At 40.0% G+C, this 21,101-nt stretch overlaps 1 protein-coding gene across 2 annotated transcripts in view; it reads left to right on the top strand.

Moving 5' to 3' along the window:
• IQGAP2 (IQ motif containing GTPase activating protein 2) overlaps positions 1–20,631 on the top strand; it is a 264,000-nt gene extending 243,369 nt beyond the window's left edge. For both annotated transcript variants that reach the window (XM_075270512.1, XM_075270502.1), the window contains 11 exons: positions 1,187–1,271; positions 4,101–4,333; positions 5,618–5,750; positions 8,260–8,362; positions 10,432–10,573; positions 13,155–13,242; positions 14,791–15,003; positions 16,306–16,466; positions 17,662–17,805; positions 18,624–18,732; positions 19,943–20,631. In XM_075270512.1, the coding sequence (XP_075126613.1) occupies positions 1,187–1,271; positions 4,101–4,333; positions 5,618–5,750; positions 8,260–8,362; positions 10,432–10,573; positions 13,155–13,242; positions 14,791–15,003; positions 16,306–16,466; positions 17,662–17,805; positions 18,624–18,732; positions 19,943–20,056 (1,525 nt within the window). In that variant the 3' untranslated portion in view covers positions 20,057–20,631. The remainder of the gene's footprint in view (positions 1–1,186; positions 1,272–4,100; positions 4,334–5,617; positions 5,751–8,259; positions 8,363–10,431; positions 10,574–13,154; positions 13,243–14,790; positions 15,004–16,305; positions 16,467–17,661; positions 17,806–18,623; positions 18,733–19,942) is intronic.
• Positions 20,632–21,101: the final 470 nt, after the last annotated feature.

Here is a 21,101-nt window from a genome sequence, read left to right as displayed (position 1 = left end):
AACCAGCACTGTTTTGGAAATCGCAGCATATCAATTATATCTACGGAATCGCCGGCAGCTTTCCCATAGATATAATTGTAACAGAAAGTCCGCTGAGGAAAACTCTGTGAATTTTCCATTCAAAGCTCTGTGGGAAGAACCGCGATGTGTTCCTGCCATGGTTTTAAATGCAGCGCTGCGGATCGTTCACGGGGCCTAAGGGTGTGGTAACACAGGTTTTTTTTTATGTGGCTTTTGGAGAGTTTCCCCACACTAAAATCCTATTCTTTTTAATGGGACTCATTGGAGGGAGCTCTTTTGTCATCCAGTCATTGTAGGGAAAAATGCTGCGGAAAAGCTGCGTCTTCAAAGACATAACATGTTATTGCAGCTCAATATGTTAACCCTATATAGTTAATAGAGGAATGAAAACCGTTGCGGCAAAAAAACGCCACGCATTATCACTGTGTTTTTAGCTGTGGGCAGGTGTGTAGTAATGCCTTCCTATATTCTCTATTTCAAAAGGCAGCAAAGTGACCAAAACTCTTCTCCAGAGACCCTCTCTCGGGTCCGGGTCATCCATGTATTACATGGATGTCGAATCATTTGAGAGGCCAGTACCATACATTACCACTGCACATGTACGACTTGTTGTATATCTGAAGAGCGACTTGATCAACTTTAATTTAGAAAGGGTTTTTCGAAATAAAACCATTTTTCTAACTGTTCCAGAAATCCTAGGATGCCGTACATTATTATTACAGTAATAGGGGAAAGCACTCTGATGGCTTCATTGTAATCCAAGTGGCTTCCCTCCCCATTGTCTTCAATGGAGGATTCCATTCCTATAATCGTCAGAATGGAGTTGGCACGTCAGACCCCTGTCACAAGAGCCTTGGCCTGCGTACTTGGTTGTTATGTGAGGCCTTAGAAGATAACGAATATTTACTGTATAAGATATCGTGGAACTGAAAATTTCACAAGCAATCTGGTTTGGATGAGGGGGTGGTCTTTTCTCAAAGAGGGTCTTATGGACCCAATTCATCTTTTAGGTAGAGTTACTTGTTAGATATTATATAAAGTAACTCATCACCAACTTGCTGATGGTTCTCCAGTCCGCCAACATACTAGTTATTTGGTATTTAGTAGTAAAATATTCTGTGCCCTGATAATGAAAGTTCTCCATCTTGTTTCACTTTCCCTGAAGTTATGGGATGCGATACGTGGCAAAAGTTCTGAAGAATTCCCTGCATGAAAAATTTCCAGATGCTACAGAAGATGAGCTCTTAAAGGTTGGTGAAAAACTATTCCCTTTGTCTAGTTATCTGAGTTGTTTTCTGATCCATCGGAATGATTAAAGTCTTTATCTAAAGTCTACCTCTAAGGCCCCGTACACACAACCAAAGTCATGTGCTAATCTGTGGAAAATGGGACACACAGCACATGCATGGTATCCGTGTGCAGTGCGTGTTTTCCATCTACTCTATATCTATCAATAGAATAAATGGACTGATCTGCAAAAACCGACCGGATTAGTACTTGCTCCATATCACGCAACTTGATCCTACGACCCCCACAGTGATCTGTTAACCCTTTCCCGACATGCGTCGTAATAGTACGTAATAGTCCGGAGGCGCCATTTTCCCGGCGGCGCATGGGCGCCGCCATTTTGCTGGTGATCGCCGGCTCCTGGAGCATGCTCCAGGGCCGACGTCACGTTGGCATGACAGCCTTTACAAGGCTCCCAGGCTTGTCTGCAAATTCTCTCTTTTGCAGGCTGGTCTATGCAGCCTGCAAAAGAAAGGATGATTTTTTTGCAATGCATTAGCATTGTAATGCATTGCATTAGTGATCAGACCCCCTGGGGTTCAACACCCCTAGGGGGTCTAATAAATGCAAAAAAATAAATAAAAATAAATAAAAAATATAATATATATAAAAAGTATTAAAAATTCAAATCACCCCCCTTTCCCTAGAACACATATAAAAGTAGTTAAAAACTGTGAAACACATACATGTTAGGTATCCCCGCGTCCGAAATCGCCCACTCTACAAATCTATAAAAATATTTTTCCTGTTCCGTAAACGACGTAGCGGGAAAAATAGTCAAAAGTGCCAAAGTGATTCTGATAAAAATTTGAATAAAAAGTGATCAAAGCAATAACATTTCCCGAAAATGGTAGAACTAAAAAGTACACCCGGCCCTGCAAAAAAAGACGCCCTATTCATCCCTGTACACTGACATATAAAAAAGTTACAGCTGTCGGAATATGGCGACTTTTAGAAAAAAAAATTTTTAACAGTTTTAGATTTTTTTTTTTTTTTAAGGGGTCAAAATGTAAATAAAACCATATAAATTTGGTATCCCTGGAACTGTACCGAAACACAGAATACAGGGGACTTGTCATTTTGGTTGCACAGTGAACGCCGTAAAACCAAAGCCTGTAAGAATGTCGCAGGAATGCATTTTTTCTTCAAATCCACCCCATTCTGAATTTTTTTTCCTGCTTCCCAGTATATTATATAGAATAATTAATGGTGGCATCATGAAGAAAAATTTGTCCTGCAAAAATTAAGACCTCATATGGCTCTGGGAGCGGAGAAATAAAAAAGTTATGGGGTTTAGAACAAGGGGAGCCAAAAACGAAAAACGAAAATCAAAAAATGCCATCGGCGGGAAAGGGTTAAAAATACAGCCATGTCCATAGGGATAATTAAAAATTATAATAAGAAAAGTCCAGGTGCTTTCTGTTATTACATATCCACAGTGAATATTTATGAGGTCCAGATTGCCGGGAGATCCTCTATGAATATAAAGTTTAATCTTATTAAAAAAAAAATTTCATTAGGTATCTGCTAGGGATTGAACCCAGGAAACAGAGTATGCAAAGATATTTCCCTACTTAAACTTAAATATGTATTTTAAAAACTTACAATGTTGTGGCATATAGAGAGATTTCTCTATATCCTACAGATGCAGGGAAATTAAAAGCTTGGTATGAGAAAAAATATACATAGTATCTAACTTGCCTAGCCTTGTAGTAAGAAATGCTTATAAATTACATACATTGCCAAAAAATATGTAAAGTGATCAGGGGTGAACCTGCCTGTTTCCCCGCCCGAGGCGGACGACAGAAAGCGGGGCGAAGTGAAGGGGGCGGGGCTTAGCGGCGTTCGCCGGCAGAGAGAAGGCAGGGAGAGGACCTGCTCTCTGCCAGAGTATGAGAGGAGGCCACTGGAGCAGTGCTGCTCAGCGGCCTCCCCAATCCGCGGCTCGGTGCTAAGCTAGTCCAAGACAGCTTGTCCTGGACTGGCTTAGGTAAGCAAAAATGCCGCCCTCCCTGAGGCCCTGGCATAGCGCTGCCTGAAGCGGTCGCTTCAGGTCGCCTCATGGAAGGTGCGGTGCTGAAAGTGATCACTAAATGTTGTAAATAAAACTGGTGCAATTGTTTATTAGCTGGTAACAATCTTGGGTCTAATATCGTTATGTAGGGTCTGCATATATGTAACTGTTCCCTTTTATAATGGCCATCCCGTATAACAGGCCACTCCCACTTTTGCCGTGACTTGCCATTTGTGAATCATCCTGTGCAGGGCTCTCTCCCGTTGACATCTCTCCGATTGACATTTTCTCCTCCTTTAGTTTTCTTTGAAGTCTATACCTCCTGTGACCTGCAGATGTCACTGTTCTAATAAAGTGTTACAGATTTATAGACATGAATTTGAAGGGTGAAAATTCTCCCAGGCAACCATGTCAGGATAAAGTTGGGGTACATCCAAGTATATGAATTTTCCAAACCAGAATTTATTTTATTAGTTCCAGACGTTCATAGGGATTTACCATATAATTCATCCTATGAACGGTGAAAACTTCTTCATTTTTGATAAAATTTGTTAAAATCTCAAATCTCATCCATTTTTTTTGGATGTGAATATTCACAGTGTATCCATCCTGAATGGACATACCCGGTGTGTGCATTCATGTTAATATAAAACTGCTTTTTAGCTGCAAATTAAATTAGACATTTTTTATTTTTTTTTAAACAATGACGACTTGTTCTATAGACATTAACACATCCTATTCATGACCGTTATATAATGTGTCTTTCTCTTGCTTTTAGATTGTTGGAAACCTCCTTTATTACCGGTACATGAATCCTGCTATTGTCGCCCCAGATGGGTTTGACATCATTGACATGACAGCAGGGGGGCAGATTCATTCAGATCAGAGAAGGAACTTGGGGTCTGTGGCTAAGGTTCTTCAGCACGCGGCTTCCAATAAACTCTTTGATGGAGAGAATGCGCATATGTCTTCTATGAATGGCTACTTATCTCAGACCTACCAGAAGTTCCGGTTAGTAGTTATTATACACTTTATTTAATGGAACATATGACAGTGTATGTAGTTGTGAACTTCAAAATATGTCTATGTATTGGCGATACCTGCTCACAATGAGAAAAAACATGTCTCCTCATCGGCTGCTGCTCTCTTCCTTCCCTCTGCCGCTCTGCCTCTTTAGATTGACTGCTGTGTATAAACACAAGCCCATCATAATCTCACTCAGTAGATTCTCCATTACAAAAACTAGCGGATGGTAAAGGAAGAAGATATGTACAATGATATTTAGATTTCTGCTTTTACTTGGCTATTATCAGCAATTCCTCCACTTTTCTCTTAAGTTTTTGTAAATTTCACGGACCGATCCATTCCATCATTGTGATAAGTAGGGTTGAGCGATCGTGTTCGGAAAAGATCGGATTCCGATCGGCGATCGATAATATTTCACGATCGCGATCGGAATTCCGAATACGATCGTTTTAGGTGGGATCGAGATCGGTTCCATAGGAATGAATGGAAGCAGCCGGCACATGGCCTTAACCCCCTGCGCACCGGCTGCCTCCATTCATTCTAATGGGAGACTAAACTAACATCTCTAGCAGCTACTTACCTACAGAGATGGCTGCTCCGGTGCCCTCCTTCTTCTTCGCCTCGCTGCCACTCCACGCTGCTCTTCTCGCCTCTGCCGCCGCCTCCCAGGTTAGTGTTTAAAGCGCTAGGAAGGCGGGGCTTGTGGCTTAGGAGAGTGTGGGCGGGTAAAGAGCAGGGAGATGTGACGTCTCCCCTCCTAGAACCCGCCCACACTCTCCTAACCTGCCCACACTCTCCTAACCTGGCAGGGAGGGGGCAGCGAAGGGAGAAGAGCAGCGTGGAGCAGCAGCAAGGCGAAAAAGGAGGGCACCGGAGCAGCCATCTTTGCAGGTAAGTGGACACCAGGGGGGACTAAGTAGCCAGAGGATTAAAAAAAATCCTCTGGCTACTTAGTGGTTGACTACACAGTGTGGATTCTAACAATTATTAGATTCCATGCTGCATAGTGAATAGGATTGCTTTTAAAATCCGATCTCCGATTAATAAAAAAATCCCATTGACTTACATTGGGATCGGAATTGGGATCGAGATCGGGTTCGAATGAAAAATGATCGGAAATTGGATTTTAAAATCGATCCTGAAAAGTCAAGATCGGCTCAACCCTAGTGATAAGTTATTATGCTGCTTGGACTTTTATTCATTCCAAAGTAAGAAACGTTACAATGTATATCACTCAGGGTAAATTTCTGATATCTTCTCTTAATTTAGAAAATTCTTTCAAGCTGCCTGTGAAGTTCCTGAACCCGAGGAGAAATTCAATATTGATGAATTTTCAGATTTGATCACATTAAGCAAACCTGTAATATACATTTCCATAGAAGAAATTATCAATACACATTCGGTATGTATGCAATGTCATATTATCTGATATATCTATACTGTATGTTTATGTGAACATGTTGGAAAAGACAATCCTCATGAAACAAGTCTTAAGTTATGAAAACTATACACTCAATTTCTACAATTTTCTCTGATGGTGTTCAAAGTCTGAGCTTGTCTGATCTGACTGTCCTGTGCAACAAGGCACATCTACTGTTACAACAGTGAGTGGGAGCTGGGGAGGAGGGAGATGCAGCTGCAGCTCTCATTCAGAGAATCACTGAAATGTATAGGAGTGAGAGAAGATGAAGTCTTTGGAGAAAGACATGCATTTACGATGGCTTTCTTGAATGACGTGGACTGACTTAACCGATGTTAGGACATAAAGCAGATACTTTTTGGTCATCGCTATAGGAATGTTTGTTACTGTCATCTTAGGCAGTGACTCAACATCCAAGGTTTCTGGGGACCAGTTATTAATCTTTGTGTCTTAGGGAGGATGTGGATGAAATGTAGTTAGGAAAGAATTACACCCACTTAAATTTCTGTATGCGTCCTAGAGATCAGTGACCAGTGTTATGTCATTCACAAGTCTGCCAGCAGTCAGTATGAGGTTCAGGTTTGTAGAACAGTCGCCAAGTATCCCACGCTGATGTACGCTGTTATTAATGAGTACAGTGTGGAAGATTTTATGTTTTCAATCATAATTTTTTTTTACCCTTCTTTGCGAAAGTGAGCAAGTTATTTCTGTTTCATGTAATTCGTCCCATCTGTTTGTGTTTGTCCTGAAAGAAACAGAAGGAAAATGATCAAATAAACACTACCAAGATTGAAAACGGATGCTGACACAGAATGTAACCCTAAAATGACTGTCCCTATAGATGAGGGAGGAAAATAGACCTCCCAAAGTCATGAGAGGTATAGCCCAGATGATAAAGACTAACTAAGCAATTCGGCTCAAATCAAATTTGTTACAAATGTCCCACACATTTCAGAGTCCAAGAAATTTTTGGGGATTTGTTTTTGATGATTCGCTCAAAATGGTGGCTGGCTATGTACTTAGTAAAGTACTGGTTAGGTACCCGGCCTCCATTTACATCTTGATCATTGAATAGCCTGGATACAGTTACTCCAGGTAGCCCAGGCCACATGTGATCTAAACCAGCCAATGAGAGCCTACAGCTATCAGGCCAGTTTTATTCAGACAAGCTGACTGGACTGTCATACAACTTCAATTTACTACTGAGCAAAAGTAATTAGGCAGAAGTTTACTGAGCTAGTTTACAAGCCCCCTCCCCATAGACTTGTTCAGCTCCTCCCCATAGACTTGTTCAGCTCCTCCCCATAGACTTGTTCAGCTCCTCCCCATAGACTTGTTCAGCTCCTCCCCATAGACTTGTTCAGCTCCTCCCCATAGACTTGTTCAGCTCCTCCCCATAGACTTGTTCAGCTCCTCCCCATAGACTTGTTCAGTTCCTACTGTACCTATACCTGTACTTTTAATAATACCCATTCTACTGTCTGCTTTCTGCCATTTTGTATGAGAACATTTTCTCATTAGACTTTAAGAAATATGTTGCACCTTGTTATAGTTGGCATTCCTAAAATATGATAAGATATTTGATACATATAGTGGTATGCAATGGTGACGTTGCTGAAGAAAACTAGTATTAAAGGGATACAATCATTTGAATCCCATATTTTCTCCCTAACACATAAGAATAGCCTTACGAAAGGCTATTCTTCTCTTTACGTCGGCTTATTCTGGATTTAAAATTCACGCATGCGCAGTTGGCTCTGCCATTGGGCAGAGCCGACTGCACATGCGTGAATTTTAAATCCAGAAGAAGCCAACGGAAGAAGACATTGCCAGGAAGTGTGCCAGAAGAAGACCGAGGCCGCCGCTGGAGAGTTCTCTCGCAGCATTGGGGACGCCCCCCAGTGCTGTTTGAGCACTGGGGACCACCCCCAATGCTGCGAGAGAACTCATTTACATACCGAAGGAAACCGGGATATCTACGGAACGGCGGCGTGGAGAAGACATCTAAAGGTAGGAGAATAGCCTTTCTTAAGGCTATTCCTACGCATTAGGTATAAAAAAAAAAATGGGATTCAAATGATTGAATCTCTTTAAAGATATGATGAATAGCGTTAAATACCCATTTTGTTAATATACTAATTAAGGCTAGGTTCACACCAGGTTCACCTCGTTATACGTTCGGAGTTTCCATCCCCAGAATGCTTAAAAAATGCGGAGAGTCTTTGGGGTCTTTGAGTTTACGCAGGTTACTGCTATTTAAGAGGACCAGAAGAACAGAAAGCCGATCTCTATAGTGAACCTAGCTTTACAAAGTAATTAGTAACTGAGGTAGTCACTACTGAATGTGTGTATATATATATATATATATATATATATATATATATATATATATATATATATATGTAGCTGATGTATGTTCAGTTCTGTGGAGGAGCTAATATTTTAGTACTGCCCAGAGGCTTTGTGACCTTATTGTCCTTTTCCCTTGTAGCTGCTTTTAGAACATCAAGATGCAATTTCTCCAGACCACAATGACATTCTGCACGAGCTTCTTGAGGCTCTTGGTACCGTGCCTGACGTCGAGTCTTTCCTTGGTAAAGAAAAAAAAACAACTTCTTATTGAGTTTAATGTATTATTCGTGCTAGTGTGGTTTGTTAAGCAACTTCCTCCCTGGTGTTCTGTGGGGGTAAGATAAGTATAGATGAATATTACTAGCTGCTACTTGTAACAAGTCGTGCACACATGAAACCGCTCTGGAAATAGGACCCAAGTTTGAAGGAAAATGGTCTTCTAAAGTAATAAGGTTTTCTCAGAAAACATGAGGACTATACATAGATCATAAGGAATTGAAAAACACAATTTGGTTCACCTCTTCGTGAAGACCAACTCTGATGTAGTGTCTTACAGAGGCTTCAGTATACAGTGGAACATCTTTAAGATGAGCACCAAAACTTGCATAAAAGGGGGTAGTCTTTCAAAGAAGATGGTGGTCAGTATGCATAATATATGGTAGAAGGGAAAAATCTGTCAAAATAAGGTCTCTTGTCAGAGAGGTGGTCTTCTTGGGAGGTTTCACTGTATATACCTACTTATAAATATGCTACTTAAAAAAAAATACCTTATAATAAATGTACACTCAGGGCAAAAATGATATCCACGATGGGAAGGTGTACAGTTTTCTAATATATTTTCTGTATCAATTCCTTATTGTTTTCTAGATCTCTGCTCACTGTTATTCTTTCTTTACTTACAATGGACAATAATCAGTCCATGGTCATGTGATATACAGTCCTTGGTCATGTGATATACAGTCCATGGTCATGTGATATACAGTCCATGGTCAAGTGATTATACAGTCCATGGTCAAGTGATGAGCACACAGGCGCACAGCTCATTACAGTCACAGCACAGTCATCAGATATGTCTTGTAACAAGCCGTGCATCTCTGTGTTCATCACATGACCATGGACTGTCTGTCATATGATCTTCGACAGGTTTTTATCCACTCAAAGTAAATAAAGAATGAGTGACAGCAAGCAGACATCTAGAAAACTGAATCAATATAGAAAGTATACAGACACAAACAATAACATTTATTTGCTGAAACTGGAAAATTCCTTTCAATATAAGTGAAGTCTTTAAACACTATTAATTCCTTTAATGCTAACAATTCCTCTAGCAGTAAGGTAAAGGGTTTCCCTTGATATCAAAATAAATTTCAATAGAGAAAACATAAGGGGATTATTAAAGTGGTTTTCTGGCCCCAAATGGCTAGGTAATCCGTATCTGATCTGTGGTGGTCCAGCACCTGTACCCCACACCGATTTAGCTATTTTGGCAGTCTTTCTGTGTTGGAAGCTGCTGCAGCGGATGCAGAGCATGTAGTCTGATCTTATTCAAGTCTTAGGAGCAGAACTGCAATCCCATCCACTGTATAGTAGTAGTAAGATTTGGCTAATGACTTCAATTTCCTATGAAAGCAATATAATCTAGTATCAAGACATGCTGTGAAAGCTCTTGACAGGCTGTAATTAAAGACACAGCCAGTAGGTGGCCACACATAGACATCTTGTGACAGAGTATCGCAAAATCGTGTTGTTTTGTTCATCTCATGATCTGCATTTAGACAAGAAGGGACAGGGGTGTGTAACTGAATCTTCAAGTGCTGACTTTCAGGTATATGGGCAAGAGTTTTACGTATACCTACAGCCTTATAGGCTATTCTGTGTAAACAAACATTTTCTGCAGATTATTATTATTATTATTTTTTAATGTAAATTGTGAGCCCCATATAGGGATCACAATGTACATTTTTTTCCCTATCAGTATGTGTTGGTACACTGGGAGGAAATCCACCCAGACACAGGGAGAACATACAAACTCCTTGCAGATGTTCCTGGCGGGATTCGAACCCAGGACTCCAAGGCTGCAGCGCTAACCACTAAGCCACCGTGTTGTCCCCAAACATTTTCTGCAGATTTGACAAAGGGTACTTAGAGTAGACGTACAGGCTTATGCAAAAGTCTATTACCTTGTACTTCCTAATAAGAGATCTGTAAGGAGAGACCTAGTGAAGCAGGGGTCAGTAATACTTATGTTAGAACCATCAATTTAACTCTTACAAAGAACATCTAACGCTAATGATATTATGTTTTATGGCAGGTGAAGGTGCAGTCGACTCAAGCGATCCCAACAAAGAGAATGCCCTTAGTCAGATGGCAAAAACGGAGATCTCTCTCTCATTAACTAGCAAGTTTGATTTACGAGAAGGAGAAGATAAAGATCTGAAGAGTCTGATGATTAAGTAAGTCATTTAATATGGAATTTGGTTAAACAAGAAATAAACGTTTTATGAGAGAGGTTGTGACTTGTGGTATGCTAGCCATTGAATGGTCTGCGTTTTGTTCTACGTTCAGCTGCCGCAGACCAGTTGCTGTTTAATTCTGGCTTTTTATATTAGTTGACTGTCCTTGGTCGGTATGACTTTCTAGGAAGTCTTTGCTTGCCTTCCGCCATGACTTCGGCTTTGTTCATAACTGTATCAAAGGTCACCGTTCAAGGGTATAACCTAAGGCTCACGGGCCCTGGTACAAAATCTCAGCTTGCCCCCCTTTCCCATGCAACTTCTCCTCACAACCATCAGTTGCGTCCCATCCATACATTGTAGCGCATTTATATTTCTCTTTCCTTCTCTATCAGGGCCAGACGACATGTCTGTACACACAAGCTTCCCATCAATCCCATCCCCTGTTGGTGCCTCCGCATAGTCGTGCCAATGACCCCCCCCCCTCCCTACACACACACAGAATCTGTCTCACTTTATGCTGCTGACATTTACTGGTGTGTGTGTGTGTGTATACACCAAAGATCCAGCGTCTCTGTCGCAGATTCCAACCCTATAGAACCCATTATAAATCTGTGTAGTACATTGGGCGCCCCTCGTGTCCACCTTGTGACAGATCAGTATTGTGGCTTCTATTTCAAATGGAAGTGACAATGCAGATATGAACAGACCATTACATTGTCGCTACAAACTAATTTCCATTTTCATGTACTAAGTTACTAAATAAATCACGGATCGGTACTATTGTCTATCAGTGTCCCTAAACAATCCTTATCCACATACAAATTCTACCGTGGACAACTCCGATCTGTTCATATATTGGACTTGGGGGAACTATAAACCTATACCCCACAGCCACAAGCAGAGCTTCAGGGTAAAGCATGAATAGGGAAAGGGTGGCAGCTTGAGACTGGCAGTGAGTTTCAGACTACATCATACATAAGCCCATTCTTGTATAAATAATCATTTTTTCCTAATGCCGTCTTTGTGACGCCTTTGCTTAGATGTATCTGTTTAGTAAAGTGACTGTGTACATTGGACTGCATACTTTCCCATGGATCTGGACATGATGTCCCTTTATAAAGCAATAATAGCTAATCAAACTACATGGGAACAACTGCAAAAGACCTCTTCAAGGACACATGTTTCTCATATTATCTGACAGTGTAACCAACTCTTGTTCATAGCTTTTGAGTAAAATGTCCTGGATTACTTCACTACTGGATAGACATGTTCCCAGAAAGTTCTGTACACTCCCGTATTGACTAGAGTAACTCCTAGATCCAGGGCTGTGTTGCAGTTGTAGTGTCATGGCTACTTTTTGGGTAAAATGACTAATTGTATTACCGTATATACTCGAGTATAAGCCGAATTTTTCAGCACAGTTTTTGTGCCGAAAAAGCCCCCCTCGGCTTATACTCGAGTCAGCAAGAAATATTTTTTTTTTGGTTTTTTTTTGGGGGGGAGGGGGGTCTATGACCAGCCGCAATATCAATGTATAGAATCTCCCATAAAATAGTGGAAAAAAGCTTTAAAAAAATTAAAAAAAAGTTCTAAATCCCTCCTTTCCCTAGAATACATATAAAAGTAGAAAATTACTGTGAAACACATACACATTAGGTATCCCTGTGTCTGACAGTGCCCGGTCTACTGAATATAGGGGATCTGCAGTGCTCCTGTTCCGTCGGGAAGGGGTTAATAGGAGCACTGCAGATACCCTATAGTCAGCCAGGCTGAATTCCAAGTGAGGGGAAAAAACTCAGTCCTCAAGCTCAGGGAAGGGGCAGACAGACAACCAAAACACCCCCTCCCCTTCCCCAGCACCCAGCACCTACTGCACCCAAAAACTCCGACCATTTTAAATTTTGAAATTTTTTAGTAGCTTCTGCATTTCCCCCCCCCCCCCTCGGCTTATACTCAAGTCAATCAGTTTTCCCAGTTTTTTGTAGTAAAATTAGGGGCCTCGGCTTATATTCGGGTCGGCTTATGCTCGAGTATATACGGTATATAATTATTAATATTGTATAATAGATAAATAACCTGTTACATATTTTATTTTCATAAGAATTCAATCACTTGTGCTTTTTATTTTTTGTGAATTGGAGGATCTTTTACTTCTGTCTGACCATGGCTGCCAGACATTTATGAAGGAGTCATAGTCAGGCTCTGATCTCTGGGACCCCCATTGATCACAAGAAGGGGTGTCCCTTTTTTTTTTTTTTTCTTCATTTGCTTTCCCATTGCGCTCCTTTCTTATCTCTGAAGAGAAGCCAATTGCTGCATTTCCAGTAGAATTAAAGGGGGTAGCAGCATTTGTGCCCGACTGTACTCCATTCAAATAATGGGGTCCAGGACAAACATGGTGGCTTGGAATGGCAAAGCTAAGATTCTCCAAATTTCAAACTATTTCTCGAATTTACACAACTTGTCACATCTTGACTTGCTATTTTTATGTCTGTTTCTGGAACAGTGCTAGTATTTCTCCTGGAACAGCATAAGGGGCACTTTGATGTATTCTGTCTTTTCAATGTTTTCATTTCAGAACTAAGAAGTTAATAGTAGACGTTATTCGCACACAGCCTGGAGAAAAACTCTTAGAAATCTTGGAAACCCCAGCATCTGTGCCACAGGTAAAAATGACTTCTTTCACATGATATTTCTTTTTTAGATATGTATATAGTTATATACATTCCTCAATGTTGAAATTGCAACACCGAGAAAAGAAAAGGAACTTATTGACTTTGACAAAGGTTATATTTATGGCTAAATTACTGGGTCAGAACATTTCCAAAAGAGCAAGCCTTGTAGTGTTCCTGATATTCAATGGTTAGTACCTACCATCAGTGACCCAAGGAGAGAAGAACCAATAACCCTTTGTACCCAGGCTAGCTATAATAGTGAGGTGTCTGAAGGACACATAGGACACACAGGACACTACAGCTTGCTGCATAACCATGAGCTCTGGCCACTGCCAAAAGTGTGTAAAATGGGCATGTAAGCTTTAGAAGTGGACCGTGGAGATATAGAAGAAGGTGGCCTAGTCTGATGAATCATATATATTTTTTAATATATGGGTCCAAGAGATGGCACCAAGAAGCACTATGGAAGAAGGCCAGGGGTTAGATAGGGAAGGAGGTCAAAAGTGGTAGTGTGGTGCTCTGGGCCGGTTTGCATTGTGGAACTTTGGGTTCTGACATGTGGATACTACTATCACACCTACCACCTACCTTCATCATTGCAGACGTAATACTATTAGGGCAAAGGTATTCTCCAATGGCAGGGGTCACTTTTGGTGGAGGAAAGCAATTATCAAGAAGACTTTTATCAGGTCAACACCCAGCGACTATCTTGTATGAGGTTGTAGGGTACTATGGCTAATAGAACTGCCGGATGTAGGCAGACCGTCACAGTTTTGCAAAGCTTCAGCTAGACACACAAAAATGTGAGGTGTAGCCTTACCCGAGTGTTTTGCTCAGACCTTATTGAAGTTTTCTGGATCTGGAAGTGGTAGTTGATCCTATAGCCAGATTGTCACTGAAATAGGGGCAGAGAATTGGCAAAGTTCTTCTTTAAAAGGAATCTACTGGCACCTAAACCTTTTTCTTATATGACGTATATGCTGTTTTAGGGGTAGTTGTTGAAATAGTGACCGTTTTTGTGTCCATGTACAATCTTGCAACCAAGAAAATCAGCATTTAATTTGCAAATATGCTGTTTGTTATATTCGCCAGCACATCTGTAATGTCCTGTGGTTGTGGCTCATTGGTGGGCCCATGGGTGGCCACCACTGGTTCTATCAGGCAAAGCCATAAATCGATGCACTGAGCAACTTATTTGCACATGAATTAAAAGTTGATATTTTCAGTAGTAATATTGCACTTTTACATAGAAAAGCCATGTTCACTATGTGACTAACCGGCCCTACAACAGCGTATGTAAACTGCAAGGTTAAGTATAGTGATCATAAGCCCAGCTGGGGGAACCAGGCTGAATAAAGTGAATAATGCACTCGGTGTAGTATGTACTACAGGGCTAGAGCATAATAAATTTGACCGGAGCTTTAACTTGCATTTTAAATTTTTACCAAAAAGTTTGTGTAAACTAACCAAAATCCTCATAGATATGTGCCACGTCATGTACATCATCTCACTAAGCAGCTCCATGTATTTTAATTCTAGGAAAATGAACACTTGAAGGTTATTGAGAAACGTGCTGCTCTCGATGCCAGGACACCAGATAAAATGAAGCGGAGTCAATCTGTCTTGGAAGATGGCCAGCTCCCCTTGGAACAGAAGAAAAGGAAAATCCTTAGAAACCTCCGCACTTTAGAACAGGCTGGACTAGTGACAGATGAAATGAAGTACCAAGAAATTATCAACGAGATTGCTAAGGTTCTGCAGATTCCTTCCTTACTGATTTTACTTGGTTTATAGAATTATCGTATTTTCCAATTTTTTTGTACAGTCAAAGAGGGACGCTTCGAATTTACGAAGTGAAAAGTTAACGTTTTGTTTGCAAATATATGGATGAATAGGTCATTACTGAAATACCACCATAAACAATACCTGAATATATACCTAACAATGTTCAGAGACCCAAAAGAGGGACCAAATCTACTGCTGTGGCAAATTTATATAGTAAGCCCCACCTCTTACCCCTCTCCTGCCTCCTTTGATCCCACTTAGTCCCCTTGTGCCCCCACTCAATATAAAGCTATTTTGGTTAGGTCATCAGTATATTACATTAGACCTGGGTCTCGGACAACGTCTTTAAAATAGCAGATCAGCGGAGGGTGCATGTTGTCAAACCACAGTCAATCAAATATTAATGCCTAGTCCTAAGGATAGGCCATCAATACACAAATCCCAGGAAAAAAATCATTTAAGATTCTTCTTAGCATCCACAATCCTGTAATTCTGTACCAAAATAATCTAATATTAATAATCTTTATTAGAGATGAGCGAGTAGTATTCGATCGAGTAGGTATTTGATGGAATTCTACGATATTTGAAATACTCGTACTCTGTTGAATACCACACGGTAAACGTAAAGGCGTTTACCGCATGGTATTCGACCAAGTACAAGTATTTCGAATACCTTAGTATTTCATTGAATACCTACTCGATCGAATACTACTCGCTCATCTTTAATCTTTATTAACCTAGCACCAGTCTATTCCACAGTGCTTTACAATTTGTGAATTTGGTAGTCTGGATATGAGTGAATACTTCTCACAAGTTTCTTATCATTGTAGTATTACTATTGTGACTACTATTTTCCTTTCCTATACTACAAGTATAGTTAATAAAATGACTACATTTGTACATACTAAGATGACCTTTGACCATACTAAGATGACCATGTTTGACCATACTAAGTTACTAAGATGACGTTTGACCATACTAAGTTACTAAGATGACGTTTGACCGTACGAAGTTACTAAGATGACGTTTGACCGTACGAAGTTACTAAGATGAGGTTTGACCGTACGAAGTTACGAAGATGAGGTTTGACCGTACGAAGTTACTAAGATGAGGTTTGACTGTACGAAGTTACTAAGATGACCACATTTTTTATTGACATTTTTTCGTCACATCGCTCAATAACTCCTACACCACACACTATTTTATAACCTTACCTTTACAGTTTATATTACATTATAATATTATTTTCTTTTTTTCCTATCCTTGCAGGACATCCGTAACCAAAGGCGACACAGGCAGCGGCGAAAAGCTGAACTTGTAAAACTTCAGCAGACTCTCAATGCCCTAAACTCCAAAACAGCATTTTTTGAAGACCAGATAACTTATTATAACACGTACATCAAGACTTGTCTGGACAACTTAACTAGAAAGTAAGTAGTGTGTATACATATGTATTATATACAGCTTCCAAAAAGAGAGCAGAAGAGAGAGAAACCACTCTGACGCTGCAAAATATATAGGGTGTAGCATCTATGCTGATATGACTATAATCCAGGAACTGTATATGGAGATGTTTCAACAAAAGTAATAGAAAGTGCTTTCCTACTTTTAAAGTGGACCTTTCATTTCCTCTATGGTAGGGTGAGTTATATAACTCAGCAAAGCTGACGGTGCATGGGAGTCAGTGAGCTTTCAGCTATGGCGGTATCTTCCCCTGTTGCAGAGATATCGGTGCTAGTAGTTTCAGCTACTGTTATCACTTCACTGTCGGGGGGCCCCTCCTGACAGCTCAGCTTTCTTGCATGGTGGTGAGTAACGTCCCTCCAAAAGTACATTTCTATAATCTTGCACTGTGAAGGTTGGACGTGGCGGCCTCCACTGCCAAGCGATATCGCTGAGTTGTGATATTGGTAGTAACAATGCACTGCTATCGGTAGCTGAAGCAACAATATCAGTATCATTATTATTATCTCTGCAACAGAGGAAGATACCGGCAAGGCTGATAGTACCCTGAATTCAGCGCAATGCCAGCTTTGCTTTTGCATATAACACTCCCTGTTTAAGAGGACATAAAAGGTCCTCTTTTAAATGGTGACATAAATACATAAGTCTCTGCCATTATTTTCTTTGTTCTGCTTCTGTAACAGAAAACTTGTATGTGTAGAGCTGCCCTTTTTATGGCCAACAGTCTTCTATGGTCAGGGGCCACACGGTGGCTGGTTAGCAGTGCAGCTTTGCAGCGCTGGAGTCCTGGTGTTCAAATCCCGCCAAGGGCAAAAAAACATCTGCAAGGAGTTTGTATGTTCTCCACGTGTTTGCATGGATTTCCATCCCATATTCCAAAAAGACATACTGATAGGGAAAAAATGTACATTGTGATCTCTATGTGGGGCTCACAATCTACATTAAAAAAAAAACAAAAAAAAACAGTCTGCTATGGTCTAAATTGGGTTAATGTACAGCACCGTCAAAAGAAACGCAAAACTGCAGGGAAACCAAATCTGGTATATCTTGGAATTAAATAATTTTTAAAATTTATTTAAAATAATTTTTTTTGTACAATTCTAACTTTCTCTGATATTTTGTTCTTGTACTGCTTTTAATAACATGAAATATTTCATATAGGAATTCAAGACGTTCTATAAAAGTAGATGGGAAAGGAGAAGAGAAAGGCAGTAAGAAAATGAAACAGTCCTCCCTTAAATACACAGCAGCGAGACTACATGAGAAGGGCGTCATACTGGAAATAGAAGGGCTACAGACCAACCAGTGAGTAAAAGTAGTGTGAATGAGATACTAGCACCCCTTCATCTGCAAATGCCACTATGTACCCCAACTAGTTCACGGTCTTTAGTTAGTTATTTTAAGATTAAAGGGGTGTCCCAGTTTTTTTGGGGTTTTTTTTCAAGGGAAGCTTAAAATAACAAACACTACATAATCATCTGTCAGTTCAGCTTGGGATCTGAGTCTCTGAGTCCCCGGTCTTACTGACCTTTGCTGCCCGCAGTCAATAAGTGACTGAGCAGTGATGTTCTTCTCAAATGGATTTTCACAGCAGATCCATGGTGGCATACAGAATGCCAGAGCAGGAAGCCACATGCTTCCTGCTCTACCAAGCATTTCAACTGTATCGGTGTCCTTTAGACACCAATATAGTTTAAAAAAAAATTGCATGCGTTTCTCTCGCTAGCTATACCACTATTGTGATCCCAGGAAATATATACTGCTAGAGATGCCTGGAAGTTGACAGGATAACAGTTGACTGATCCAATCATGTATACATGAGAAGTAGTCAGTAGCCATCCTAAGTGTATGGATGTAGGCAAAGGTCACACAAGGTAGGGAAGGGGCAACAAAAAGTTATCATGATCTTCAGTTTTCAAGTTTCAAGGAAACCTAACATTTCCTGGTTATTATGTTTTTTAAGACCATTTCCTGCCCTTCCCTTTTTTATGGTAACGCTCTAAGGAATAATTCTTACTTCTGGTAGTTGGAGATGGAAAGTGGTGAAGAGTTTTATATGCATGACTTACATTTTTCAGAATGAAGGTGATAAACTAAACAGTTACTGAAATATCTTCTTTCAGATTCAAAAATGTTCTCTTTGACATCACTCCTGGCGATGAAGTTGGTGATTTTGAAGTGAAGGCAAAGTTTCTTGGAGTGGAGATGGAAAAGGTCCAGCTTCACTTTCAGGTATCAAATACTTCAAGACTCTATAGGGATTATTGACCTATGAAAAAACAACTAAAATAATTTGTAAGAGGAAGAGAACCTGTCAGTGGCCTCTCTTCATACAAAATAAATTTTGAACATTTTACATGACTCCCCTAGACATGAATGAAATCTCACATGTGCAGCCACATCTTCATTTTGCCTGGGCCTCCTCACCTAGAGAAATGTGGACCAGAAAACAGCAGATATACTATAATTTATCATATAGGAATATCCTATGGTATGTTGAATCCAAACAGTCTTGCTAATGTTATATTAAATTACCCCCCCCCCCCCCCCCCCGCTGCCGTTTTAAAATAATACCCTAAAAAAGAATATGATAATCATATAGTATCGTGTACACTAGGTGGGCATGCACGGTCCGACGTCGTCTTTAGCCACGCCTACATCTTCTTTCTTCTTGCAGCGATGTCCTTGGGCCCCATCTTCCTCGTCTTCTTCTTCTGGCGTCATTGCTTGTAATCCCGCGCCAGCGCAGTAGCAGGGGAACTGAGTATGCTCAGTTCCCCTGTTACTGTGCTGGCACAGGATTGAAGACGAGAAAGACGGGACCCGAGGAGTAGCAGGAGAACAGTAGCAGGCAAACTGAGCATACTCCTCGGGTTCCGTCTTCCTCGTCTTCTTCTTCCAGCCTCATTGCTTGTCATCCCGCGCTGGCGCAGTAGAAGTAGCCCTGCTACTGTTTCCCTGCTACTGCGCCAGCGCGGGATTACAAGCAATGACGTCGGAAGAAGAAGATGAGGAAAATGGGACCCAAGGACATCGCTGCAAGAAGAAAGAAGATGTAGGCGTGGCTAAAGATGATGTCGGACCATACATGCCCGCCCAGCATGCACGATACGGTATTATTATCATATTCTTTTTTAGGGTATTATTTTAAAACTGGGGGGGGGGTAGTTTAATATAACATTAGCAATGCCTGAATGGCCTTTTTAAAGGCTATTCATGCATATGTGGGGCTCTATCAGCATAATTTTGTGGATAGAGCCCCTTTAAATAAAAAGCACATCTGAAAATCACATAACATAGTTGATTTTCTGTCGCTTAGTTTTATGTCCAGTGTCCAATGAACCAAAACCCATAAAAATGAATTTATTAATTTCATAAATATGTATCCTTGTCTAAAATCATCTCTTCTGACCTCATTTATTTATTTATTTTTTAATTTCAGGACTTATTGCAAATGCAATACGACGGTGTTGCTGTAATGAAAATGTTTGACAAGGCGAAAGTCAACGTGAATCTCCTCATATTTCTTCTAAACAGGAAATTTTATGGAAAATAATAATATAAATTCAGGTTCATACACGGGAACGCTTGGGTTAAATCGATATCAAAATTATTTTTTGTAACTTTTTTTAATTTAATATATTAATTCAAGTCCTTTTGAGAGCAAAATCTATTTGAATTAAAAACAATTAGTAAGTAACCAAAATGTCTATGCTGATTGTATTAAGGTGCCTTTAACCCCTTCAATGACAGGGGGATCCAGGCTCCCCTGATCATTGAATCATTTTAACCCTTCCCACACTGAGAGGAGTTTGCAGTGCGTGGTGGGTACTGCACATGTTACAGGTCACTTGATTTTACTGTGGCTAACCGCAGGTTAATTTAAATATTTTCAATTTTACTAGATTTCTAAATCCAATGAGCACATAAAATACACTATAAAAAATTTATCTATTTTTAATATAGTGAGGAATCCAAGAAATAAAAATAAAAAAAGTGTAAATGTGTTTAAGTAAAAAAAAAAAAAAAATACTTATCATTTGTAGCGGTAATTCGCTCACAGCAGGGCTGAATGAAAATTTTCAATCTAACATCATAAACCAGATTAAAAAATTTAAAAAAAAATAAATAAATACTGTCAGTGCTGATGGCTGTCAAGTAACATTGCAAAGGTGAATTTTTTTGGGAATTTTGTAATGTTTTTTTTTTCTTATTGGTAACACATAATTTATAAATGGCGAGAAAATATTTACTGTAAACATTGCATGAACCTGACTTCTGAATTAATGCACTACTGCCTATGTTGGCCCTTGTATTCTGCTGTCATACTGAATGGCGATGGGATACCGGGGTGCTGATAGCTGTTTTAGTTTCAGAGGTTTAGTCGCCTCAGTGCTGTGGTTATGTGTCTTGGGAGATAAAGCGGTGGGATATTGCTTTCTCTTCCATCACTGAATAAGGCTACAAAAAGTTTTGGTTTGTGCCTTTTTATATGTCAACTGCTCAGTCTTTGTAATTTTCTTTATTTTTTAATGCAATAAAATCCATTGTTTCATTAAAAAGAGATTATATGTAAAATTTCAGTTTTTTGTGGTTTATTT

Source organism: Leptodactylus fuscus, chromosome 1 (genome assembly GCF_031893055.1).
Source record: "Leptodactylus fuscus isolate aLepFus1 chromosome 1, aLepFus1.hap2, whole genome shotgun sequence".
Lineage (NCBI taxonomy): Eukaryota > Metazoa > Chordata > Amphibia > Anura > Leptodactylidae > Leptodactylus > Leptodactylus fuscus.
The sequence above is the reverse complement of the archived record's forward strand: the minus strand, read 5'-3'. Positions and strand labels throughout refer to the sequence as shown.